The 27,052-nt window shown below is 35.6% G+C and overlaps 2 protein-coding genes across 5 annotated transcripts; one reads left to right on the forward strand and one right to left on the reverse strand.

Moving 5' to 3' along the window:
• The first annotated feature begins 532 nt into the window (after window positions 1-532).
• Window positions 533-20,429, forward strand: LOC119839093 (actin-interacting protein 1). Its single transcript, XM_038365285.1, has 13 exons — window positions 533-682; window positions 791-1,003; window positions 10,241-10,388; window positions 11,160-11,340; window positions 11,687-11,806; window positions 12,374-12,538; window positions 13,179-13,386; window positions 13,857-13,985; window positions 14,560-14,666; window positions 14,819-14,921; window positions 16,094-16,263; window positions 17,801-17,951; window positions 18,928-20,429. The coding sequence occupies exons 1-13, from the start codon at window positions 667-669 to the stop codon at window positions 19,035-19,037; spliced, it is 1,821 nt and encodes a 606-aa protein (XP_038221213.1). The 5' UTR covers window positions 533-666; the 3' UTR covers window positions 19,038-20,429.
• Window positions 20,430-21,335: 906 nt separating this feature from the next.
• LOC119839094 (broad-complex core protein isoforms 1/2/3/4/5-like) lies at window positions 21,336-26,245 on the reverse strand. 4 transcript variants are annotated; one of them, XM_038365287.1, is made up of 6 exons: window positions 25,805-25,956; window positions 25,413-25,558; window positions 23,875-24,015; window positions 23,233-23,406; window positions 22,554-22,836; window positions 21,337-22,031 (listed from the first exon to the last, which is right to left on the reverse strand). In XM_038365287.1, exons 3-6 carry the CDS (start codon window positions 23,986-23,988, stop codon window positions 21,805-21,807), a joined length of 798 nt encoding a protein of 265 aa, XP_038221215.1. In that variant the 5' UTR covers window positions 23,989-24,015; window positions 25,413-25,558; window positions 25,805-25,956; the 3' UTR covers window positions 21,337-21,804. The 4 variants fall into 4 exon arrangements, with proteins under 4 accessions (XP_038221214.1, XP_038221217.1, XP_038221215.1 ...); XM_038365288.1 differs by having other exon boundaries at window positions 25,809-25,946; XM_038365286.1 differs by lacking the exon at window positions 25,413-25,558 and having other exon boundaries at window positions 21,336-22,031; window positions 25,809-26,245.
• Window positions 26,246-27,052: the final 807 nt, after the last annotated feature.

Genomic DNA, 27,052 nt, shown 5'->3' on the forward strand with positions numbered 1-27,052 from the left:
TTTTTTTAATGGATTGTGAGGACGAATGGATGAAATATGTATGTGTATGTGTATTTGTTCATCTTATGTGCGAAATCCACTGAATGGATTTGGAAAATACTTTGCTATGATGTTGCTTATGTAGAATACATATCAGCTATCGAAATACTTGTTATTGCCCGTAATTTTATCTGATGGTGAATCTGCGCGACTAATTATGTTAACGCTGTTATAGATTAAAATTTAATTAAAATACTAAAAATCAATAAGTTTTATTCATAACAGTTATTAGGATTTTCATTAATTATAGATGATTACGTTTTTGTGTAAATGAGGATAGAAGTGTTCTCATCATTCTTATTTTATTATGTTTTATTTTATGAAAATCAGTTCCTGACTACGTTTTTTAAAACATTTAATGCAAAATAATAATCTGAATAAATCAAATTTACGTCTTTTTTCTTTTTTGCACTGAAAAGAATTATTTACACTATATTATAAGAAATAATTGCATACTTACTCTGTGGTCTTTTATATAGCAACATTTGTGTGTCACGTCATTTTTAGCCTTTGGGAATGGAGTGCTAGCGGCTGATATTGTTTTACCATATAAGTCAAAAAGCTAAGAAAGTAATAATAATTTGTGTACAGTATTAATAATTATAGTAAGAAGACCATCTAATAAGAATGTCTTATTCGAATAGTAAGTTTCAGTGTGAAAAGTGTGAGATTTCGGAGCATGGCGGTGGTTTATGTGAATTATAGGTGGTATGTGTTGAATATGGTTGTGAATAAGTGATATCTTCCGCAGAATATACCCTCGCAGCTTTGCCGAGGACCCAGCGTGGTACTCCGTTGGTGCTTGGCGGAGACCCAAAAGGAAAGAACTTCTTGTATACCAATGGGAATTCTGTGATAATACGGGATATTGAAAACCCGGCTGTCGCGGATGTCTATACGGAACATTCTTGCCAAGTTAATGTCGCGAAATATTCTCCGAGTGGATTTTACATTGCTTCTGGTGGTGAGTGCTTTTTGATTATTAAAGTATTGTTGGAGGTTTCAATGGTATGCTGTGATAACCTTAAATTCTGAATTAAAAATATAAATTAATTGAGCCAATGCTCATTAGCTTTTCATTTCACTCTTTCTATAAGACATATAAAATACAGGTAAATTATTTATTATTTTAGAGTTCATCATTGTTTAGGTACTTTTCCATACAGTGATTTCAAAGAATCAGTACAAGGGCAATTATTTTTATATTTTAGTATTAATAATAGAATGCCTAAGGCTATTTAAAAAAAATTCAGATTATTATATTTTTTTTCGATTTTGTATTATGTCAATTCATCTATATTAACATTAAAAATAAGTATATCATACTTTAAAAGTTTGATTTTTAATTAACTCAAAAATAACATTGTTTTAAGTTGATTGCTTAATTGTTTGGAATGTTGGGATGGCAAGAAGTGAATCAATATTTACTCATATAAATAAAATCAGTGTGGATGTCCTTATTAATCATGTTTGCAACATGTATGTGTGTGTGAGTCATAAGCTTAACTCAACTATGTCCATAAAAGGTCACAATGTGGCCATATCTTATCTCCCAGTGTGTATGTTTATATACCTTTATTTGGTGTGACAAATTAACTTGTATTACTCTTATATAAATTATGATAACTCAATTAACACCTGTGGACAATTAATGTTTAATAAATTATAATTTGTAGTTTGTTACTGTGTGTATTGATTGTGAAGAATATTTATTTGTTTATTTGTTTACATATTATTACTTCAATTATATACCATACTAGCTGCGCCCCGTGGTTTCACCCGTGTAAGTCTGTATCCTGTAGGAATATCGGGATAAAAAGTTGCCTATATGTTATTCCAAATGTCCAGCTGTCTACGTACCAACTATCATTGCAATCCGTTCAGTAGTTTTTGCGTGAAAGAGCAAGAAACACACACACACATCCATACAAACTTTCACATTTATAATATTAGTACGATTAGTAGGATGACTTATTTTCTATACAAGACAAATCTCATTCTCAGCTATCAGTACAATAGTATAAATGGGCATATTATAAATTTGCGAAATTGATTCATAGTATCCAATTAGATTACTGATACGTGAATAATGGGCAGTACCTTCCTTCAGCTTCAGAGTTTTTGAAATCCATCCAGTAGATACTATAACTTTTTTTTGATATCATCATCGGCAATGGAGCCTGGAGCAAATGGTGGGTCACCTGATGGTGAGTGCTTCCAACGCCCATGAACATTTGGATAGAGATAAGGTCTGCAATTGACCTTACGCCTCTACAAATTGATTGTTGGCTTTCAATTGGAAAGGGATTATAATAGGATTGACAAGAGGAATAAAGGAAGGGACTGGGAAGGGTATGGAAAAGGACATGGGCCTGCATACCCACACTAACATATTCAAACACTTTTTAGTTTGTTTAGATTTCCACATGCCCAACTTTGCCTAGTTTAACCTTTCGAGAGGAAAATGCAGCTTCTTTTATAATAAATTTACATGATTGGTACTTCCAAAGTTTAGTCTGTAATAACATCTCGATATTATAAGTATTAACTAGATAATTATAAAGGTATTCATTAAAAATTACTTTATTAGGCTGCTGTGGTATTTTAGTTTATGAAAATGATATAATCATTAGTGCTTATGTTAAACTTCATTAAGTAAGGAGTGAGGCTACTGATATGGCTTCTCTCATGAATAATTTCAAATATGGGGACAAGGCTGTAGGGTTGCCAGTTCAAATAGTTTTCTATTTTATATGCTATTATATACTTTTTGTTAAATATGTTTTATACTAAATATACGCAAAAGTTTCGTCTAATTCAATGAGTGTTGCTATTTAATTATTCAAATAAAAAAAAATCTTAATTTTTAACTTATACAACAAATGAAATTCAAAAATAGAAGTTCAAAGACAGTTTTTGTTGATATTTAAAAGTAGTGGAATGAGTCAAGCTAAATATTTGGCAATTTTTATCTGACTCATTCCACTGATAATAGTATAATGATAGCAATTTTATAATACTAAACTAACTTTACCCTGCGTTTTATCCTTTGGAATAAACCAATATGAAATTTTCCTGTATTTGGAGATTTACATAGTAAATTTCATATACAATGCGATTCAAGTAAAAACAGTCATTATTGTATTAAATTTACAGTTTGTTTTGTTTTGACCATCTCATACATTACATTTGAATACAAAAATTCTTTCTGTACTTCAATTATAAAAATTGTTTGAATCAACACCCATGACGTCACAATATGGCGCAGATTCGATCCCATTCAAAGTCAAATTCTATAGTACTAAAACATGTGCATATGAGTTAGAGGCAAACAGAGAGGATACACTTTCATATTTATCATATTAGTATTTTCTTGTGTTTGATTTTACGCAAGTATTATATATTTAGAAATTAAACACTTTAAAACGGATTTTGAACGCGATTTATTCATTATATTATTAACCCGACGTTTCGAACACTTTACATCGAGCGTGGTCACGGGGAAACATGAATAAATCGCGTTTAAAATCCGTTTAAAAAAGTGTTTAATTTCTAAATTTATCATATTATTGTGCATTTATACCCTGACAAAAATACAAACTCTTTATAATACTAGTGTCAATTAGGGTTCACTTATAAATTACCAATATACCTAAATATTCTAATTATTTACAGATTAAGCGTTAAAACCAAAATAACACAGTGCACTTTGCCAAATCAATTCGAGTTAGCAAATTGTGTCATTGGCGAATATTAATAACGAAATAACAACACTTATTTAATAACATTTCGCAAGAAGTTTTACTCAAACTTTAAAAGATACTAATTGCGTCCCGCGGATTCATCCGGGTAAGTCCGTATCCCGTAGGAATATCGGGATTAAAAGTTGCCTGTATGTTATTCCAGTCGTCCAGCTGTCTACGTAACAAATTTCACTGCAATCGGTTCAGTAGTGTTTGCGTGAAAGAGCAACAAACACACACACACCCTTACAAACTTTCGCATTCATAATATTAGTAGGAAATAAAGTTACGTTAACTCGTGAATCAGAAATTTTACGAGCTCAGGGTTCGATTTTCAACTGATTTGATGTAAAAATGCAGGTACTTCATTCGACTGTATTTTTACTTTGTTACCTCTGAACTATCGACCGGATGAACCGATTTTGAAATTTTTGTCTTTAAAGGGAAGCTGGTGCTTTCCGTGTGGTCCCATTACATTTTTGTCCAATTCTAATGATGACGATGTATGATTTACAATAAAGGGATCTAATTCTAATTTGATAGCGGTTTGGTTTTTTTGTTCTACCAAGCTACCAATGACGCGTAAACATGCGTAATCAAGTACAATTCTATTGCATTACTCTCATACTCTGCTGGGACCCAAGCACCACACACGGTCATAAATACATCAGACCCTCCAAGAATGGGAGTGTTAAGCCGCAATCGTTCCAGATTGGATATGGACACTATTAAAATCTCTAAGTCTAGCTGGCTACGGAAGAGGGATAGTCCCTAAAGTAAATTGATCAAAGAACAGATTTTAAACATCTCCCCCGTGTGCAATAAGTAGACACAGGCCCTTACTAATGTGCGTACGGTATTGCGGATTGCTCAGTATACAAAAGTGGCCGAAATGTATGTAGAAGTTTCTAGTAACGTATGGTTCCAAGGTTGTCTTATCAAAATATCTCCAGTACAATGATTTACAAAAAGGTTTGTTTATTTGTCCCTGGCAACCCTGTCAATTGTGATGTGTGACGTGAGTCGGTGTTCGCTGTTGATGTGGGGCTAAACGTATATGGTAGTTGAAATTATTCTAGACTATTCTATGTTTTAACGTTAACGTGGGTAATGTTGGCGTTCTGTTATTTTCGATTGAATTCTCTACAAACTACTCACATGTAGGTTCTGTTAGCAGTTTACTGTTAATGATTTTTATGCGACTGAAGTTGGTACGTTATTTGGGAAAAATTATATTGTAGGTACTTTCTAGCTGTTCGCCCCGACTTCGCTCGTGGTACATACATAGCCTGTGTCAATCAGAGAAGTTGTAGCTTTCGAATGGTGAAATAATTTTTGAAATCATTTCGGTAAATTTTGTGAAAACTTAACATACATATAAAAGTACAAAAATAAAACCGTCCTTGACCACGCTATCTAGCTATCGGAAGTTTTTGAGATTTTCGCGAACAGTCATACAAACACACCTAGCGGAGGACTTTGTTTTATAATAGTGATAGCTGTATTTATCTATAGCTTTGGAATTCTAATATGGAATATGTATTTCTGGCGTTTTAGAAATAACTATTTATAAATATAATCTCGTGTAGGATCGTTCCAGAAAACATATTATTGGTGCAGTAGTTAATAGTATGGAAACGAGTTATTATAGAAATAAATTAACCAAAATTTATATTGCCGTTCGCAAGTAATCTATCTGCTTAACGGTTAGGTGGACTTTGTTCAATAGTTTAAGAGCTTCCGCCGTTACATTGTCAATTTGCTTACTGTTAACGAGCGAGAAAGCATCGATATAAAAAAGGTAGCTCCCAAGTGCGACAGGGACAAAAATATACAACATAACGGGCGTGACAGGGAGAGCTATATACAATTATAGCGGCGAAATTTGATATGAATTCGCGTGTAAAAGTTAGCAACAGTTTTAGAGTCATTAGAGTGTAGGCGATGTAGCTTGGAGTGCAGCCAACTGGAGCGTGGATCCCTAATATGTTTGGTTATGCATATGATAGTCTGTTTGGATACACCAGCCTTTTGTCTCTGTATCCGAACTTGGGGATCTTCTATGGATGCATAAGAGTGAACTCTTGGGAACCTCCTCATTTTCGCGGTACTAAACATTCGACATAGTAGCATCGCCCAGTAGAAGTTGGCATATAATTCCTAACGACTATTAATCTACACACGCGGAGAATTCATGCGAGTAGCGTTGTATGTAATATGCTATACGTATATTGCATACAACGCTACTCGCACAATAATTAAGCTTTAATTGTATTTTTTCCTATATAGTGTAAAGTTTTTATCCCTCTGTCAAATATTATAAAGCCGAAGAGTTTGTTTGTTTGAACGCACTAAGGAACTCAGGAACTACTGATCCGATTTGCAAAATTCTTTCAGTGTTAGATAGCCCATTTATTGAGGAAGGTTATAGGCTATATATGTACCACGGGCGATGCCGGGGCGGACCGCTAGTTCTTTAGTAAAATAGCGGCTAAGTTGGACACTATTACTTAAAGAAACTCTGTGCCTTTGTCACAAATAAACGAGCATCCAACAAAAAAAGGTTATATTAAAAAAAATGTCGCTTGTAGTATTTAATTTTTAGTTTTATAGCGTTGAAATTGCTATAACATTTTGTCGGTTATAGTGTTTGAAAGTTGCTTCCGCGCATATCTAGATCAGATCGGGGCAAGGGAAAATGTAAATACACTCTCACAATGATAGAGAGAAAATATAATAGCAGTCAAGACAAAATCCTCCATCTATGGAGGTTAGAAATCCAATAGTGTCTATTTTAGATGGATAGATAGATAGATAGATTTAAAGTTTATTAAAAGAACATATTAAATACATGACAATTACAAAACAAGACAATTAAACAAAGAAAAATTAACATAGAGAGGAAAAAACAGGACGGAGACAAATGTGCACTGTGTTCTTAAAAAGGGTCTTGGCTCAGCATAAATGTCAGAGTCAATGGGACCCTGAAGCTGATATTTTGCCAACACCACATGAGGGTTGAAATAATTAAATAAATACCGTTATAATTGAGCGAGAAAAATAATATTAAATACATGGAATAAAGTGTAGTATACAAATAGGTGAAAGAATTAAATTTTCTCTCATAATAGCTTTTGCTCCGGTTTTGCATATGTATCAAGAATACATATCTTATTACGAAAAGGCAGCTTAATAGCAGTGAAAGTTTCTTATCCGATCGTCTACATGGTCAAGTGGTTAGCGCAATAGCCGTTCAAGATGGTGCAGGATTCAATCAATATTGCACACCAAATTGAAAAATACACATAAACGGTTTTATCTTAGACCTGATCACCTACTTGTAAGGAATTAGATGCATTATTTGCCTTTTTTGCAGATTTTTAGCTCTTTTGTATGTAGTGTAAAATATATTATTTAAAAATATTTCTTGTTTGACCCCAAGTTCTGTAATGGTTTTGAAGGACATTGACCCGGTGGATGGCAAAAATGTCACATTTCCAAATAAAATTTCGGTGCGGTTTGGTACTTTATCACGTTGATAATAGAGTTCGAAATAATTTTAAACAATTGATCTGAATTGCATCGTATCGCTTGTTCGTGGTTTGGGAGTTTTAGTTAAGCCGGACGTATGAACGGCGTAGTGTAAATGGAACAGTGAAATATATAGAGTGGATATCTATACTAATATTATAGAGAGAAGAGATTTGAATGTAAATGTGTTTGTAATGTTTTCAAAAAACCTTTCACCATAGGAAAGCTGTAACTTCATCAAATGACAAAAGCTTAAAATGTACAGCGGGTAATACCGGGCTAAATAGCCAGTTTATTATAATTTACATGTAATTTTTTTGAAGTGAATTATGATTTTTGGTTAGTTCTCATTAACTACATCGTAGGTTGGCATCGTAGGTTGGCGTAAAACTTTTTTTTTTGTTCACTCGAAAGACAGTTTCATTGTGGTAGTGAAAATCGGTCAAAGATGGTGGCTGCCACAGATTAATTTTTTTTAACTTCATCAAGAGAAATACAAGCGCGTTTCTAGTCCCATACTCAGTTACTATGCCTACAACACAAATGTAACTGGGGATTTTATAAATATTAAGTCAATGTTATGGACTTGGATTCTATCAAAATTTCTATGAGAAATCCTCATACTAAACGATATATGGATAGTACCGTCGGCAACCAGGATAGCGGCTCACTCATTACACCAATGTTATTTTTAGTCCGTCGTGAGCGACTGACCGTGACCGTAGCGTGTTATAAAAATAATGTTGCTTCATTAAATTGAATTGTGATCACAATCGCATTATCTAAGATATAATTTTCGCGTAATAATATTGTTTTTATCGTGCCGTATTATTTTTTTAGATAAATTGCTATATCGTTTAGATTGCAATGGTTCCAATTATTGTATTTATAAACATTATGGCGTAATAAGATAGGACATTGTTAATTGATATTGTTTTGTAGGACAGAATAAAGTACGGGTTTAGTTGTATATCGAAAAGCATGAGCAACTAAATATTTATTTATTTAATTACATTTTATTGTGCTGGCATACATAACGCATCCTTAAAATAAATTACTTAAAACTAAACCAGCATAGTGGGAGGCCTTATCACTAAAGAGTGATCTCTTCCAGGCAACCAACTGTGAAAAAGTAATATATAAAGGAGGAGGTAGATTTAAAGTACATAAATACATGAATATAATATACATAGTTGTAAAATATAAAAATTACGGTTTAATGATAGAATCATAGATATTGTCTCATTTGCTCTTAAAGAGTAAAAGCGTTAGGAAATTATTAAATCTGGCGATCCCAATCAACATAATCAAGTAAATAAACTCATGAAATTATTGTATTTATATCGATCCTTGATAAGTGAACAAAGTTTAAATTAAATCTACGTTTTATGTGGGTCACATTCGGATCTATAGGACTCGGTTGCAAACAAGTATACAAACATACAGATGCAGCTAAGACAAGCGTATTAAAATACGTGCACATAATATAGGTATTATTATAGCCTGTATTAGTATATGGGTTATATGGGCTAAGAACACAAATAGTACCGCCTCATGAATTTTCTTAATAATTTTCTTCAATTTCCGACGTTATATTAAAGTAGCCCATTATTCATTGTTTATGAGCGTTACAGCATATTTCACACGTCACACTTCGCATGGTCCTTATAAGCTTATGTGGAAAATGAATATAAAATAGATTAAGCGGTTTTTGATTAAAATTTTATTACGAAACTCAAAAATATGAAATCTTTCTAAATGTGTGAAAAATATGGAGAATTGAGAAATCGATTTTGGGGCCGGTATTCAAACTCACGTCTTTTGCCAAACGGGTTTTTGTAGCGCAAAACGCTGTTTCGAATCCCGCCTCGTGATAAAATTTTCCTGTTTATATTTTTCAATCCTGTAAATAGTAATGAAGGTGTACATTATTAAATACTTACTTCCTACAATACTTCCTACGAATACTATAAATGCGAAAGTTTGTAAGGATGTGTGTGTGTTTGTTGCTCTTTCACGCAAAAACTACTGAACTGATTGCAATGAAATTTGGTACGTAGACAGCTAACATAACTGGAATAACATATAGGCAACGTTTCATCCCGATATTCTAAAGAGATACGGACTTACGCGGGTGAAACCGCGGGGCGCAGCTATTTATTAAATATAAGTCAAAAAACATTCAAGCCATACAGTTTGTTAGAGATAGGGATAGTTGCTTTCATTACACTTGATTGTGGAAGCGATTAGTTTATCCGCTCTGGCGATCTTCCTGTCTGAATTATATTTTCACACACACATATATGAATTACAACTGATGGGTAAAGTTATTCTGAAAAAAAAACTGAATAGTTTATGAGTTTAGGGATTAAAAGTGTGGATTGTTTTTTTTTGTAATTATCCTTCGCTTTGTCGGTAACGAAAACTTCAATGGTTTATTTGAATTAAATACTCGCTATATTGTAAATGCGAAAGTGTGTTCGCCTGTTCGGTTTTTGTTCTTTCACTTCGCAAGAGCAGTTTTTTAATGTGATTTTTGAGTCCGATCCGAATTTATGTCGAAGTTATGTCACATTTTTGATATTCATAGCGAAAAACTGTTCATTTCACTTTGATTACGAGTAAAGCCGCGGGTAACAGCTAGTATTGTATAATACATAATTTAAAATAGCGAATTGAAGAGAAGCGATAATATAGAATAATGTCCTGCTTAGAAATAAACGTACAGTTATAAAACTCTAGTGGTTTCCCCACATTACCACAAAAATAACATTTTCTCTCTGTTGATGAGAAAATATTAAACCGATGTTTATGAGTTCTTTACACATAAAAATATACTAAACACAACTCTAAATACCTCGGTACAATTACTTACTAATTATTAACTTGGTAGACTACAATTTAAAATCACATCAAAATTGTTACAGACGTTTCTGGGAAAGTGCGCATTTGGGATACAGTGAACAAGGAGCACATATTGAAAAATGAGTTCCAGCCAATCGGAGGACCTATTAAGGATATCGCGTGGAGTTCCGACAATCAGAGGATGGTTGTCGTTGGGGAGGGTAGGGAGAGGTACGTATGATGAAAGGAGCTTAGCTTTGGAAGTAAAGAATGTTAATGCAGAAAAAAAATGTAGTACACAAAATGGACTCCGCGGCATCACCCACATAGTAACTCGAGTGAAAAGTGCTAACGCAGACTGTAATCTTGCTCTGTACTATCTTACTAATCCTATCTTACTAATATTATAAACGCGAAAGTTTGTAATGATGTGTGTGCGTTTGTTGCTCTTTCACGCAAACACTGCTAAACCGATTGCAATGAAATTTGGTACGTAGACAGCTGGACAACTGGAATAACATATAGGCAACTTTTTATCCCGATATTCCTAGGGGATACGGACTTACGCGGATGAAACCGCGGGGCGAAGCTAGTTATTTAATATTTTAATGTGGGATTTGAGCACGCTATGGCACGAATTGAGCTAACTCGCACCGGGAGAGTACCACGCCTCGACAGGCCAGCGTTAAATAGTAGCATGCTACTGTGGTGTGTTCGGTGAGGGGAGAAACCGAAGGCCCTCACTCTTCCCAGTCTATTCCTTCTTTCCAGTCGTCAATTTTTCCCTCATCCCTTACCGCTTAAAAGCGTAAAAAACATTCGCAGAAGCACCACCTCTGAGAATGTTAACAAAAAAGGTGTGTGTGCGATTCACACACGATAGAAGTGAAACTTCATTCTACATATTTTCGTATTTGTGTCTCTTACCTGTCGTTTTGTTTTTTCCGTTGCATCAGGTTTGAAAACACAACGATTCTAAAGAACTTCAAAAAAATCTTGCAGATTCGGTCACGTGTTCATGTCAGAAACTGGCACATCGGTGGGCGAGATCAGTGGGCAGTCGAAAGCCATCAATTCCGTGGACTTCCGGCCGGCCCGGCCGTTCCGTATCGTCACCGCGTCCGAGGACAACACGCTCGCCGTGTTCGAAGGACCACCTTTCAAGTTTAAGTGCACTAAGCAGGTGATTTGTTACTTACTTGATAATATTTTTTTCCTGCCTAGGTATTTCCAGCTGTGTACACTTGGATGATGATAATGATGGTTCTGTATTTACAGTTGGTTTATATTGTTTGTCTCAGATTGGCGAATTCCTCTGTTATCGAAGGCATACTCTAGCCACTTTGTGTTTTTGTTGTAGAATTCTATGTGGTATTAAATTTAAAATAATTGACCAGTTACAACAAAAACGCTAATTCGTATAATGATTCCATGAATCTATTTGTCATACATTCATCCACCATTACATACAAAATCAGTTCTTAGTCCCTTGACAGTTAATTTAATGGATTATTATATATTAATTACAGGAGCACACGCGTTTCGCTCAAGCGGTGAGATACAGTCCCGACGGAAAGCTGTTCGCGTCGGCGGGCTTCGATGGGAAAATCTTCCTGTTCGACGGACAGACGTCCGAACTCAAGGGGGAGGTAAGGCATATACAAGTGGTCACTGCTAGTGTGACTTTAATTTCAGCTCATCCCCCTTACCATGTTATAAAATAAAAGTGATATCTTTTAGTTTCTCTTTATGTGTTAAACTATAGAAGTCGCTATCACGAGAAATGTTTTAGAAAAACCCTCCACTGGCCCGTCTGAAATTACATGTTATATTCCGATTTGTTCCCCTCCTAACTAATAAACTAAACTTAAGTGCTACGGACATTACTAACATTTTATTGCCACAAAATTATTGAACTCCTTTTATAATTTATTTTAGTATATAATATTCCAGCCCATGTCCTAACTTTTGAATACTACAGAAAGAAAATCTACCAAAACAAAAACCTAGTATTTTTTTGCCCCCGACTCCGTCCGTGTGGTCGAAGGTGATTCCTATGAGAATGAGATATTTCAACGTTGTAAAAAGTGATCTATATCACTCTCTAGCCTCCTAGCTCGCTCCATTGTGACGTAAAAGAGGAACAAACAAATATACTTTTGCCTTTATAATATTAGCAATCGTATAAGTACAGATTAATAAGTTCTGTTTCGCAGATCGGTTCGCCAGCGCACAAGGGCGGCGTGTACGGCATCAGCTGGTCTCCAGATGGCAAACAGTTGCTCTCGTGTTCCGGAGATAAGACCTGTGCGATATGGGACGTGGAGACCATGCAAAGGACCACATTGTTCCCCATGGGGTCCGCTGTTGAGAACCAGCAGGTGAGGAAATAGGATTTACCAGAAGTTAAACAGTATGTGCGAATCTAGCTCGCTTCGGCTCGTATTGGGAAAGGTACCACACCCTCACAGAAGATATGTAGTCGTCAAACAGTACTAATTAAATACTACCGTATTCCGTTTGATGAGTGGGGGAAGGATTAGGGGCTCGGACGCCCGTATCCACTTCCTCAGTACTTTCCGTTGTTCACATCACCAATCCTGTCTTTATCCTTTTTCCATTACAATTATTTGGACAACCCATTTGCCTCTGCGAATATGCATAGACGGTGGTGATCACTTACCACCAGCCCCATTGCTAGCTCTACTACGAATTATTTTTTGTAAGCGTCTTCAAATTCACAGAACCAAGCCTGAGCACTTCCTTCCTTTATTGAAGACGCCTGAAAAGAGTATAATCCTCATTGATAAGTCAATGTAACAAAAGTTAGACAGATGTATAACAAAGGTAATGCATTAGAAATAATAGTTCCCAATAGGATTTGCTATTAAGAACCAGCAGAAACGAGGTTTCAAGCTATGTACTCAAAAAGAGAATATAAATACATATATAAGAAGATATTATGTAGGACGAAAATTGGTAAAAAGCTAACCGGTCAGCTAACCATGATTTCCGTTTCAGGTATCTTGTCTCTGGCAAGGCAAGCACCTGCTCTCCGTGTCTCTGTCCGGCGACATCAATTACCTGGACATAGACAATCCGGAGACGCCATTGCGCGTGATCACCGGACACAACAAGCCAATCACGTGCCTGTGCTTGTCTCTGGACCGGAAGCGGTTGTACACCGCTAGCCACGATGGCGCCGTGGCCCATTGGGACGTTGTCTCTGGTGAGTTTTTACACCATAGAGAAACATTGGATGAACTTGCCTCTTTCGTGTCTATCCTTGTCCCTGGATCGAAAGCGTTAGTACACCGCGAGCCACGACAGCGTCTCTAGTGCGTTTTAATAGACAGAGGTTGGATGCTGGATATTGAAAAATCTATTTTATTGTTTGTTTTTTTTTTCGTTATTCTTATTTCTACCGCGGATAGCTAAACTTTATGTTGTCTTAACTATTATTATTTTTTTTATCGTGTATCTGTGTAATTTATTTATTATCTCTGTATAAGCTAATAATATAATAATATGTAACGTATCTTAGTAACGCTCAAATATTACAGTATTATTATAACTTCAATAAAGGGGAGGTTATGATTTCGACTGTATTTTTCGTGTAGTGCTTACTATCAAGCGACCCACCAGCTCCATTGCTGATGATGACAAAAAAAAAACGTGTTTTTTAATTGTTTGTCCCAGGCGTGGGCGGCAAAGTGTCCGGCGTGGGACACGGCAACCAAGTGAACGGCATGCGCCTGTCCAAGAATGGTGCACTACTGACTTGCGGCATAGACGATTCGTTGAGATTCGCACAACCGAAGGCGGAAGGTTTGTTTATAATAATTACCACATAATTATTAGCTTCACCCGTGTGTTTGTATGTTTGTATGTAACCGACGCCTATTGAATCGATTTTGATTAGATTTCAAACTCTGAACACTTATCAAGGATCGGTGACAGAACAGTAATTTCATGAATTCATCTTAGGGTTAGCCAGGATTATGTAATCTCATTCCTTATGTATACTCTGTTTAAAAGCAATGAAGAGGGTTTAGTCTATTCAATCATTAAAGCAAGTTATTTATATATATAATATATATATATATATATATATATATATATATATATATATATATATATATATATATATATATATATATTAAACTTTGTTTATTTCAGTTTAGAAGATTTCCACCTTTCATATACATTTATTTATACAAGGTAATAATAAAAATAAAAATAGTTTGTTATAAAAATATTGAGCTAAATTAACCTAGTATAAAAACGTGATCCACTCTCTCTACACACTATCTATTACTCAAATGTTATTATTTATCCTTCCAAGTCTCTCTCTCACTCTCTCTCTTTTTCTAACTACAATTTATCTATTTTTCATTTCCAGGAGAAGCACCCTCATACACGGAGCAATCAGTGCCGCTCGGGGCCCAACCGCGGGCCATGGACCAGCTGTTAGACGATGATTTAACCATAGTTGCTACCGTTAAAGAGGTGATTAAATCAATTATAATTATGATTTTGATTATATTTTAGTTTGTCGGCTTCGTCGTCTAAGGAATAGTACTTTATAAGTAATTAAATAATTCATAGATTAAATTCGTCAACTTAACTCAACTTAACTCGATGATAATTTAATTTTCCAGTTAATTATACTCTCGGGTGGGGCCAAACGGGGCTCCTTGCCCATAAAGTACGAGCCGTCGTGCGTCACCATCAACCATCAGAATAAGGACGTCGCTGTTGGAGGTAAATTGAGAGCAATATAATCTTAATATATAAAAATCCAGTGTCATGATATATGTTCCCAATGAACTCTTCAACAACTCAACCGATTTTGATGAAATTTGGCATGTGTAATTTTGTCCAACTTTTTTTTTGTCATAGTCGGCAATGGAGCTGGTGTGTCACCTTTTTTTTTATATCTACCCACTAAAACCTCCTCGGCGGCAAAACTCAAAGCACAATAGCAGGGATCCTGGGATCTCCTATGGAACGCACCAGGTGTGTCGCCTGATGCTAAGCGATACCACCGCCCATGAACATTTGTAGAGGCGTAAGGTCAACCTTACGCCTCTACAAATGGATTGCCGACTTTAAATTTGGAAAGGTTAAAAAAGGATTGATCAGAGGAATAAAGGAAAATACTGAGAAGGGTAAGGAAGAGGATATGGGCCTCCGGCTCCCCCACTCACCGTACGAAACACAATAGAATGCTTTTATTTCACGCCGGTTTTCTGTGGGGGTGTGGTACTTCCCCGGTGCTAGCTGGCCCAATTCGTGCCGAAGCGTGCTCGACTCCCACACTAAAAACTTAAGATATAGGATAGTTTTTATTTCGATTAATTATACCAATAATTTATAATCTTAGTATTTTTAATTATTACTCAACCACAGCAACGCGTAGCCGGGAATGCTAGTAATAATATGTAATCTATCACTACTAGTCACACAAGTATTATGAATGTGAAAGTTTGTTTGTTTGAATGTTTGTCCGTTGATCACGCTGACACAACTAAATGTTGTATTTGATGAAATTTGTTATACAGACTGACCGTGGGTGATAGGATACTTTTTTATCCCAATTAAGTACTCCCTTTGGATAAAAAGGGGATTTTGCTATCCGGGCGGAGCCGGGACGACCGTGTAGTATGGACCTAAATAAAACTTCAGTTTTCATAAGATAATCATATTATCCCGATAAGGACAAAAATATTAGTAAATCTAGCTATCCTAAAAATCCTAACCTCAACGAAACCTCCGTTTTTTTAGGTCCATATCGGTTTCTGTAAAAGTGAGAAACGCCCGAAAATCGATCTGCCGCTCGCCAGACGATTAACCGACAAACAGACACACACTCGCATTTAAATCATCGGGTCGGGGATGGATTAAACACCAAACACCACCACTATTTTTCACAGGTGACGACAGCAAGGTGCACATTTACACACTTTCCGGTTTCGAGTTGACACCAAAAACGGAGTTGGTGCACCTCGGCGCCGTCAGCGACGCGAGATACAGCCCCGACTGCAAGTATCTCGTCGCGTGCGACGCGAACAGGAAACTGATACTCTACGACGAGGAGTATAAGGTTCGTTTTCAAATAATCGTCGGCTGAAACAGTTGACACGCTCTTATTGGCTTCTTCTATATGTTTGTGTGATTTCCGTATGCAAGTGATGTAATGAGAGTCCGTTTTGAATGTTGGACGTTTATTGGGCGAAAGAGAAGGAGACATAAGAAATCATAACTTGTATCATCATCATCATCAGCCCATATATGTTCCCACTGCTGGGACACAGGCCTCCTATGAGGGTTCAGGCCATAATCCACCACGCTGGCCAAGTGCGGGTTGGCAGATGTCACATGTCGTCGAACTTTTAATTCTTGGACATGCCGGTTTCCTCACGATGTTTTCCTTCACCGTTTTTAAGCAGTGGTGATGTTCCACATGCGCAGATAAATTGAAAAATCAATTTATTTCCTGCACGCTCGCCCGGTCTCGAACCCCGACTTATCGATTTTGAAGTCCGAGGTTCTCACCACTGAGCCACCACTGCTTTTTTTCATAACTTGTATACTTGTTACTATTTCTAAGTACCCTATACTCAAAATATATGAGCTTATAACTATAAAATATATATTATAAAATTGTAATATATGAGGGAGGGAAAACCAACTCAATCGCTTTTGATGAAATTCCGCATTTTATGTGAAATTTGGTCCAACTTAAGATATAGGATAGTTTTTGTTTTTTGATTTATTTTCCCAATAATTTATAATCTTAAGATTTTTAATTATTGCTTAGCCACAGCAACGCGTGGCCGGGTATACTAGTAGTAGTTTTATATATGTAAGCGACTCTTTTAGACTCGGTTTTGACCTATTTTAAACGGACTGATTATATCGTGAGTTTATCTTATTATTCTGATTAGGATCGTAAGGATTTAATAATTTCTTTACATATAGTATTCTATGTAAAAGCACGTGAGACAATTAAACTATATTTATTACAAGATATTGCATATTTCATGGTTCAATCGTTCATTCCCTATTAAGCCCTTGGGGAGGAGAATCTATCATCCTTTCTTACTGGATGCCTACATCATAGCGGCTATTTGCTTGCCTAATTTCAGCCCGATCGATCCAGTAGTTTAGGCTGCGTCTATGCGCAGACATCTATCCACATAGATCATTTTTTTGTAGTGTATCTGGATGTTAACCTGAAAGGCTACTACTTAGTATGGACGCGTGGGTGAACTGAGGGTTCACCTTGGTAGCGACACGCTCAGGGGTATCCCCCCTTGATGGGATTTTTTTTTTACATTAGATAGCCAGGCATTTGGCTGCATCCAATCTGATGGAAAGTAGAGATGCAGTCTATAAAAGCGCATGCCTATATAGATAGAGTCTATTCACTTTTGCGTAGAATAAATTTAAATCATATTTATCTGGAAAGATGGATCAGGAGCCTCGGCTTGGGCTGTCGCATGACTGGAAGGATGAGGATGCTAAGGGCGGCTTGGGCCGTCGCGTGGATTGGCAGAAGGGAAGGGTGATGACGGAAGAGCGGTACACAGCCAATGAGTCCTTTGCGTGTTATATATAAAGGTTTTTTTTTTGGTCAGCTCGCCCACAACAAGGAGTGGGGCTTCCACACGGCGCGCGTGAACTGCGTGTCGTGGAGCCCGGGCGGCGGCCGCGTGGTGTCCGGCTCGCTCGACACCTCGCTCATCGTGTGGAGCGTCGCGCAGCCGGCCAAACATCTCACCATCAAGAGTTTGTGGATTGTTTTTTTTATATAGATACATTATATAGGGGGGGGGGATATCGCCATGTTTCGTGTGGTGGGTGGTGTCGAGCATTTATTTATGAGCTGGTGGGTCGCGTTCTTAATAAGCACATTACAATCCTATAGGGTGAAAACCGGTACGTTTTATGTGGGAGTCGAACTTGACGACATGTGACATCTGCCAACACGCCCTAGGCCAGCGTGGTGGATTATAGCCTGAACCTGTGGATCATGGGAGACCCGTGTCCCAGCAGTGGGAACATATATGGGCTGATGATGAGCAACTGCTGATGATGAACTGCTCTGCTTTACACAAACTGCTCTGCTTTTCACAGCATTCATCATCATTCATGATGATGAATGCTGTGTGTTTTAATGTTCTTTTATGTCATCGTCGGCGATGGAGTTGTTGGGTCGCGTGCTTGACTACCACATTAATATCCTATAGTGTGAAAACCGGTACGTTTAATGTGGGAGTCGAACACGTTTCGGCACGAATTGAGCTAGCTTGGGCGCGCTGGGGAAATAACACACCCCCACGAGATATTGGCGTGAATCAGTAGCATGCTACCTTTTCCACACAATTCCTTGTTGCCGGTTTCCTCACGTTTGAAATAATAAAAGATACACTGAAACGAAATTAAATTAAGAGCAGTAGTTGTTCAGTGGTTAGGACCTTGAACTTAAACCAGAAAGTCGGGTGTTCGAGACTGGGTGAGCGTGCAAGATTAAGAAATAAATCGATTTTTCGTTTTATCTGCACGTGATCCATTTTACTCGAAACAATAAATATTGTGAGGAAACCGGCATGTCCAAGAATCAAAAGTACGACGACATGTGACATCTGCCAACCCACACTTGGCCAGCGTGGTGGATTATGACCTGAACCCTCATAGGAGGCCTGTGTCCCAGCAGTGGGCAACATATATGGGCTGATGATGATGAACAATGATTAATTTCCAGACGCACACCCGCAAAGCCAGATCACGGGCGCGGTGTGGATCGACGACGAGACGATCGCGTCGGTCGGGCAGGACGCAAATACGCGCATCTGGAACGTGCCTAACGCTTAACTAGCTGATAAGGTACTATACAGACTAATTGCAATGTTTTGTTTTTTTGTTCAACAAAAGTTTTCAGTTGAACACGCGCTCAAATATCTGATGATTTATGTCATTTTTTTTTAAATAATTGAGAGGCAATGGAATATTTTTTTATAATTTCTTTTTTTTTGTATAGAGTCAAAAGGTTGGTTTTTCATAAGGAAAAGTAATGTGAATTTTACAATGTTTTCTTAATTTTATCAACTTGCCTGGATCAATCGAAAATTATGTACTAATCTCTCATGTTTTATATAAGCGAGCTTAATTTTTAATGCTCTTTTCTATTCTAAATACATAATCTCAACATACGTAATATGTATGTAGAAACGCTTAATTTTAAATTGTCATTCAGTGTCAGATAATAATTTGTATGTATGTCTTCTAAGTGTCATTTGGTTAAATATAAGGTAGGTGTTTTTTTTATCTACATCCGCTCAATATGTTATATCTTTTATTATTAATTATGATTTAGCTTGATTAAGATATACGAACAAAACATTGAAAATAATTATTAGAATCCTTTTTTTTTGTTGACGTATCAAAATATTGTAATTAGTTTGTAGATGCATATAGGTTATAGCAGGTACGGATTTCGCTCACCCAGGGGCCCCAATGCTTACTAAATAGGGGCCCTATATACTATAAGTAAATCGTCGTATGCGAAATCATGTCTTAATTTATAACTGAGTGTTCTTAATAATTAAATTTTAGGTTACTTTTTTATTTGAAAAAAAAGACTAAGTTTTATCCATGTCTATTTATTGATATTTATGGAAAATAGATCATTCAAACTATCAAGTGTGTTGGAAATTCACTGTATCTGTTCAAATACTTACATTAAAATTAATTGTTAAGAATACTTAGTTGATATTTATATAATGAAAAGAGTTTTATCCTTAAAATATAACTAACGTATTTATTTAGCTTTTTTAAGATTAATAGGAATACTCTTGAACTGCATTTCTACTGAAAGTATATTTATTGAGTTTGTATTTAGATCTCTCATTGGTCATTGGTAACTAATTGAGAATTAATCAATGCAACAGCTATTTAAAAAGATTGAATTTCAATGGAGTCTGGTATGGAAAATAAATAGTACCATAATATTTCGAAGGTACATTTTGTATAGAGAAAAAAAAGCTAATTAAAATGAGTTACCAATGATAAAAACATATTTTAGGAGCATCTCCCGTCAACTAATTGTGTGAAACGCATTTACGCTTTGTTTAACCGACTGTGTTGACAAGATATTGTGGACAGTATTTTTGTACTAGCTAATTTTGTACGGTTTTTGTCGATTTTTATGCGTTTTTCTACTAAAACTATGTATTTAAGGCGATAAATAAATTGTGTACACTTGTATTTTGTTTTTTATTTAATAAAGTTTAACATTTTTTTATTAAAGTAATATTCAATTATGTTATACCGTCTTTTTAAACTATTATTAGTATAATAAAGGATACAAAATAAACTCTAAAATTTATAAAGTATTAACTTATATAAGAAAATTTTTACAATGTAAATTTGATGGTCACATTACAATTATATAACAGTAGACCAACTTTATATTACAAATCACGTGGTGTGGTGTTCTGTGACTGCGATTTATAGAGAACATTGTGTATAAATAAATATTGGTCTACAATATAGTATAATTACTAACATTACGAATTGTTGGACATAGTTAAACGTTTTTATTATGTAATTATCCTTTACATCTGGATCTAAGTAGTAGAAAACTGGAGTCTGGACATTTTTAAACAATTCATTATTAGGTTCAGAATAAAGAAGTCACATGAGTGTAAAGAAGTATTTTTCTATAATTATATAAACTTCATAAATTTAAATGACTTCGCGTTATATTAAAACGGTAGGTTAACTATATGATTATATTAATTTATCGTACTTTGTTCATTGATATGTTCTGGTCTATAGTCTATACATACTAACATATACAAGACTACCGCATCTAACTTACCAGTCTTTACATAAGAACTGTAAATAATTTGATTTTATTCGTATCATTTCCATCGAAATATAAAGTACTAGCAAACCCGGCGAACTCCGTTTCGCCACCAGGTGGCTGTTTGTTAAAAATGATTTTCCCGCGTTTCCGTTGAATTTTTTCCAGAATTTTCTTTGCTATAAACCTCACGGAGCCCGAGACCTTTCCAACGAATGCAAAACCGTGAAAATCGGTTCGTGCGTTCTGGAGTTATAGCGTCAGGAAGGAAAACCCGACTTATTTATATATAGTAGATTTAAAGTATACACAGAGGCGCAATAACATATCAGTAGCTACGGACTAAAACCTTGAAGAGGCCCCGATCGAACTAACGAAAAAATTCGTACTATATCATAAGACTTTTCTCACGATGTCGTCCTGTCCTAAATAGTTTACTTATAAATTAAAACTTGAATTCTCTAACACAATTAAATATCAATGGGCAAGTCACTGTTGCTATATTCTTCGGAAACGGTTCGAATGACTTATAAAATGTTATGTATGTATTAATTTTTATTCCCCAGAATAAGTGACATTACAACGTTGGCGGTGACGGGTGAACTTGATAGAAAACTTGAGGTTAACGAGGTATGGAAAAATTGTATTTTATATCTAGTTTACAGATTTTTGTCAACCGACTTCAAAAGAGGAGGTTACGTGAAAGAGTAACAAACATACATCCGTCCTAATAAACTTTCGCATTTATGACATCAGTAGGATAGTGGCTAGTGATCACGGCGTGTGCCTGAGGGCGAGGTGCGCGTGCCGGTAGGCCACGTGCTTGCGCAGCGCGTCCCGCGAGCGCGACACGTGGTCGCAGGCGCGGCACGCGTGGCGCCGGCCCGCGTGCGTGTCCATGTGCACGCGCAGGTTGTACTGGTTGCTCAGCCGCTTGTTGCAGATCGAGCACACGGAGCCCGGCCCGCGCCACTTGGGGCACTCGCGGCTCTGCGCGCTCTCTGCGAGGGTTATGCGTTTGTTCAATGTGAGGTGGACTTTTGTGTTTGAAATTTATGTATTAAACGGATTTTAAACGCGATTTATTCATTTTGTTATTTAATATGACGTTTCGAACACTTTACTGAAGCTGAAATTTATCATACAAAAATGTTCCACCTTAAAGGGTTCAAAATGATATGATGAATAAATTGCGTTTAAAAGCAGTTAAAAAGTCTTTAATTTCAAGTGTGGAGGACTGTCAAACCCTTGACGATTGGCCTAGAATAAGGTGCATTAAATACAAATATTTTTATTAGGTACAGTATTTATTACATATTAAGATAACGTGAAATTATTCTATGAAAAAAACACGAGTGGGCTGCTTCTAGTCGTAGCTGTTTCTTGTATCCAATAATTAAATATGTAATACGCAAATAAAAATTGAATTTCAATTATTTCATTTCACAACTAAGTATACATTGTACTACTGCAACTGAATGCTTTGTTTTAAGCTTGCATTTAAAAATTAAGATAACACTCACCTGTTAAACTTGGTATCAATGGCGTCGGAGGCGTTACTAAATTCCCGATATTATGCGAACTATACAGGTTTTGAACAATTTGATCTAATTTACTTAATTTGTCATTTTTTACTAATATATCATTATGCATTTCCTTATTTATATCGTGGGGTACTTCAATTGGCTTTTCCTGTGTGAAATCAGTAATGGGTTTCTCAAGGTTCATTGGCGGTGACTGGCTGTCCATTGGAATATCGTTTGTGGGTTGTATCAATTCATTTTCTGTTGGTAAATCGGTCGGGTTCTGAAATTAAAAAGTAATATTAAGTTATCATTTATGGATAAGTCGTTAGACGTGAAGATAAATTATTGATGTTAATTAAAAAATTAAACGAAAATAAACTAAGAAACAATTTGCATCGTCATTAAGGTCCGAAGTTCTTGTTTGGTAAATGGTCGACACTTTATTGACATGTCTTAACAGTCCATCAGTTAAATTAAATTTTTCTTTAAGCATGAGTAGGTGTAGTCTTTCAGTACCGGACCGTATCTTTTATTTGTCTCTAGCAGAATTCGAACCTAGAAACCCTTAGTTCTAAACACACCTCAGAACAACAAATCTTTTTTAAATAATTCCTAAGCACTTATCACTAAAACACAAAATGTAGTATATGTAACTCGCAACAAAACACCAACTCACAGTATCTGCGTCAGTTAGTCCAGAAACCTGCAGCGAGTGCGCCAACTTCAATAGTGAGGGTAGTCGCTTCCGAGCCGCTGTCACTTCGCCCGTGTACATGAACGTCAGCAATTGCCGCAAGTCTGCCGGCTCGCAGTCGACGATCACAACCACTGTGTTTGTGTCGTCTACCTCCTGAATTAAAATAGGATATTGTTTTTGTGTATCATTGTTGTTTTTTTATACTGTGGAAATCTTGCATAGATATCCACGGCCCCCGGGGAAGCGGACGTGTGTTAGGATTCCTACCGACTTCTTTAAACCCCACTCTGTTCCGTCGAGCACCTAAGTGATGGGGCCATAAGTGGTGTATCATTATAGCCAGCACATCTATCTCGGTAAAAACATACAACAGATATATCATGAATATGCCTCAAAAATAAGTAAGTCGGCCTTATTCTCGTTCAGACCAGGGCGTCTAATAAACTAAATCCGGTCCTGGGCTCGATCACATGCTATATTTTCATTAGGTTCTCAATAAAATAGAGCTTATCCGGCGATAAAACATTTAAAATTTAAAATTTATATTCCTATGAATAACAATTACCTATCGCTTATTCTACGATAAAACCTAATTTGTATGTAAGTTATGTATTAAATTACCTTAAATATTTGTGCGAAGTATTGACTACAAGCGGCTAGAACAAGCCTATGAGCCCGCAACGATACTCCATTTGCGTTCAGTGTGACATCGCTCAGGGCCCCAGTATTGAGCATTCGACTTAGGGCCCCGATGATACTGCTCTGTAATATAAATGAATTTTTTAATCGGTTTTAGCCACTGAACTTACAAATGTCTATTTTTATAAGTAGTACACGCTCGGCTCTGTCCAGATGGTTGATTTTATTGCAGTTATTTAAACTTTTAACACTTATACTATCAGTATAGTATTATATTATCTGTGGTTATACTAATCAAAGCGAAAACTCAAAATCAATACTGAAACTCGAGGTTCATCAAATAAGTTATTCAAACAGAAATTAAATTACGATTGTTAAACTTGGAGTCCTGTCCTATGGCTCCTTTTGTGAGTCATGGAAAAATTGTATTTAATATGTAACTGGCTGAAGTGATTTTAACGAAAAAAACTTTTGAAAGAAAATTTTTAAAAGCGTCCCGTGTGCCTCTTAAATTTGGTCTAGTTGCGACAATTTGAAGACTTAATTTTTTGTTAAAAATCGTTATTATAAATATTAACAACAAATAATTTAGTAATTTGCTCAATGAAACCGTTTTTTTTAATGTAGAAAAAACAACACAGCTTTCATAGCGCTGTTTTTAAATATTATTCTGATAAGAAATACAAAACATCTTTGTAAAAATTTTATCCACAATTTCGTTATGATTACTTTACTAACAGTTGGTTTGGTAAAATAAACGAAATGTAAATTGTTTAGTATCTAAGACTGGATAATTATTAAATACATAAAAATTGCCTTGTTAGATTATTTTTCCCACATTGTGTTATAATTTTTGAAAAATAGACATAAAAATTAATAATATAACGATAACACATATATTAATAATACGGATAACAAGATATCTATGAGAATTGTATAAATAGGATTGTTGAGGTGGGATCCTGAGTGGTCGTGAGTTCAGGTGTTGCCATGGTACGGCCAGTATTAGGTTATCTGTGGTACGGCAAAAGTGAAAGAACGTGTGTTCAAATCCTGCCTCAATATCGTTTTTTTTTATATCTAAAATATATTAAGATATCTATGGTTCAGAAGATGTTTCAATTATTTTCTTAAAAGACAATTTTATCAAAACAAATTACGATGGTAAATTGCTAAAGTTTTACAAGACTTGTTTCTGTTATGTTTAAAAAGTTATCAGAAAATATAGCCTAAAGTATATTTACTTAACTCAAATTAATCTTATTAAATTTTCATTACACAATAATTAATATAATTACACAATATCGTTATTACAACATGCGTCTATAAAATCATTTTCCAACCAAAACAAACAAAATTTAATAAGATTAAAATTTGGTTTGCTTTGTATTTTCAGGAATTTGAAAAAAAAACCAATAAAACTATTCGAAATATTCCCTCGTTTAGACAGTGTAGATATAGAGCACAAAACTATTCACTAATATACAATTGGCTCGGTTAGTTATAAACAAAGTTCATACCAAACATATTATTCTTCATAACTCCACAATTTGTGTGTAATCCAAAATAACAGATATAGAGGTAAGGGGGCGCTGCAGTCGTTTGCACCATTTGTAGTGTGGTGTCCGTGTGAGTGTGAGCTCAGATAACACCGTCCTCTGTGTATCTGAAATTATTAACAAATATTATTTCAGTCAAACGTGTGTACATTGCCTTAAACAGCCATTTCGCAAAGCTCCCAAGCTTGAAACATTAAAAAGAATACATTCAAATTTCGAATTTCTATAGAACATACGAGTTGACCGTCAATCGACATTTAAATTGTTATTTACAAATTTGTTAAAAATAACCAAGCGTGGTAGAAGAGTATGTACAGGTATAAGAGTATGTATTGTGTATAAAAATTACTTACCTACCTGGTGGTTATGCCATCGCAAAGAAAACTGTTGGAGATCATCGTCATCCATTATCACTGAATTAAAAATGTTATCTGAATGAGCACTGGGCGCGCAGTAAGCGCGGACAATATTATTGTTAACCGAATCCAGGCTATTTTATTTTAGTCGGTACGCCTGGAAAACCTGTAGCCACCTATTTCTGGAGCTGATCGTATTTATAAATCCAATGACATTCAGTGAGTGACGCGGCGACATACCAAAACTCATCCAAAAACAGATTTAGTTGGCTCAACACGATGATTGGCATCATTGTATGCTTGTTTGCACTGATTTATCGATAATTAATCGTATTCATTCCGCTTTTTCATTAGCCAATGAGATTTTGGCTGTACGCAGAATGCCCGTGCCGACCTACTTCGCCTTAAAAATTAACGTTTTCCCGCTATTTTTGTGTGACAGTCGTTTTCGTTTTTATTGAGTCGTTTATCATTCATGCGGCCAGAATTGAACTCTTTGCAATTTTAATTTTTTGTTTTTATAATATGCTGCGATTAATTTTTGATAACTGCTTAAAGTTAGTGGAAAATATTCAGTTCTTATTTATTTTTCATTTGTTTTATTTATTGTGAAAACATAAACAACACTTTGTACTCAAAGCGAATCATAGAACGCATTTTTAAAGCTCTGTAAAAATTCAGATAAAAGAGAATTGGCGGGAATATTTTTTAGCTGAAAATTTGAGCGCTAAGCGTAACTACTAACAGATTTAACGAAAAATTTTCTATATTTATATTTTACTAAAAATGAGTCAAGCGAATAAGTTTTCAGAGTACTTGAACGAGCCTGATTTCTTTGACCTAATAAAGACTGAAATTGATAAAGACTTATCTAATTTGAAGAAAGTTGTCGACAATATTAATCAAATGAGAGGTTAGTTATTTGAAATTGTTAAGTTAAAATTCGTTTAGAATTGAAGAATGCTTAGTTTCTGTTTAAAATAATCTATACTAACATTATAAAGCTGAAGAGTTTGTTTGTGTGTTTGTTTGAACGCACTAATCTCAGGGACTACTAGTCCGATTTGTAAAATTCTTCCAGTGTTAGATTGCCCGTTTATTGAGGAAGGCTATACATGTATCACGGGCGGAGCCGGGGCGCAACGCTAGTTATACATAAATTTACATTAAAGTTAACACAACCTCGCTATAACTCTGGCATTGCATCTTTTAATGTAAATATTTTTGTCCGTATTATTTTTTTAA

Source organism: Zerene cesonia, unplaced genomic scaffold (assembly GCF_012273895.1).
Source record: "Zerene cesonia ecotype Mississippi unplaced genomic scaffold, Zerene_cesonia_1.1 Zces_u008, whole genome shotgun sequence".
Lineage (NCBI taxonomy): Eukaryota > Metazoa > Arthropoda > Insecta > Lepidoptera > Pieridae > Zerene > Zerene cesonia.

What these genes read in the sequence shown, in the direction of transcription:
- LOC119839094 (XM_038365286.1), bottom strand. Translation starts at nt 25,859, where the DNA reads ATGGATGACGATGATCTCCAACAGTTTTCTTTGCGATGGCATAACCAC. An exon ending in TGCGATGGCATAACCACCAG is followed by an intron (nt 24,016 to 25,808) that starts GTAGGTAAGTAA and finishes TTTATATTACAG; the next exon opens with AGCAGTATCATCGGGGCCCT. An exon ending in ACTTCGCACAAATATTTAAG is followed by an intron (nt 23,407 to 23,874) that starts GTAATTTAATAC and finishes ATTTTAATTCAG; the next exon opens with GAGGTAGACGACACAAACAC.
- LOC119839093 (XM_038365285.1), top strand. An exon ending in CCATTGGGACGTTGTCTCTG is followed by an intron (nt 13,387 to 13,856) that starts GTGAGTTTTTAC and finishes TGTTTGTCCCAG; the next exon opens with GCGTGGGCGGCAAAGTGTCC. An exon ending in CGCACAACCGAAGGCGGAAG is followed by an intron (nt 13,986 to 14,559) that starts GTTTGTTTATAA and finishes TTTCATTTCCAG; the next exon opens with GAGAAGCACCCTCATACACG.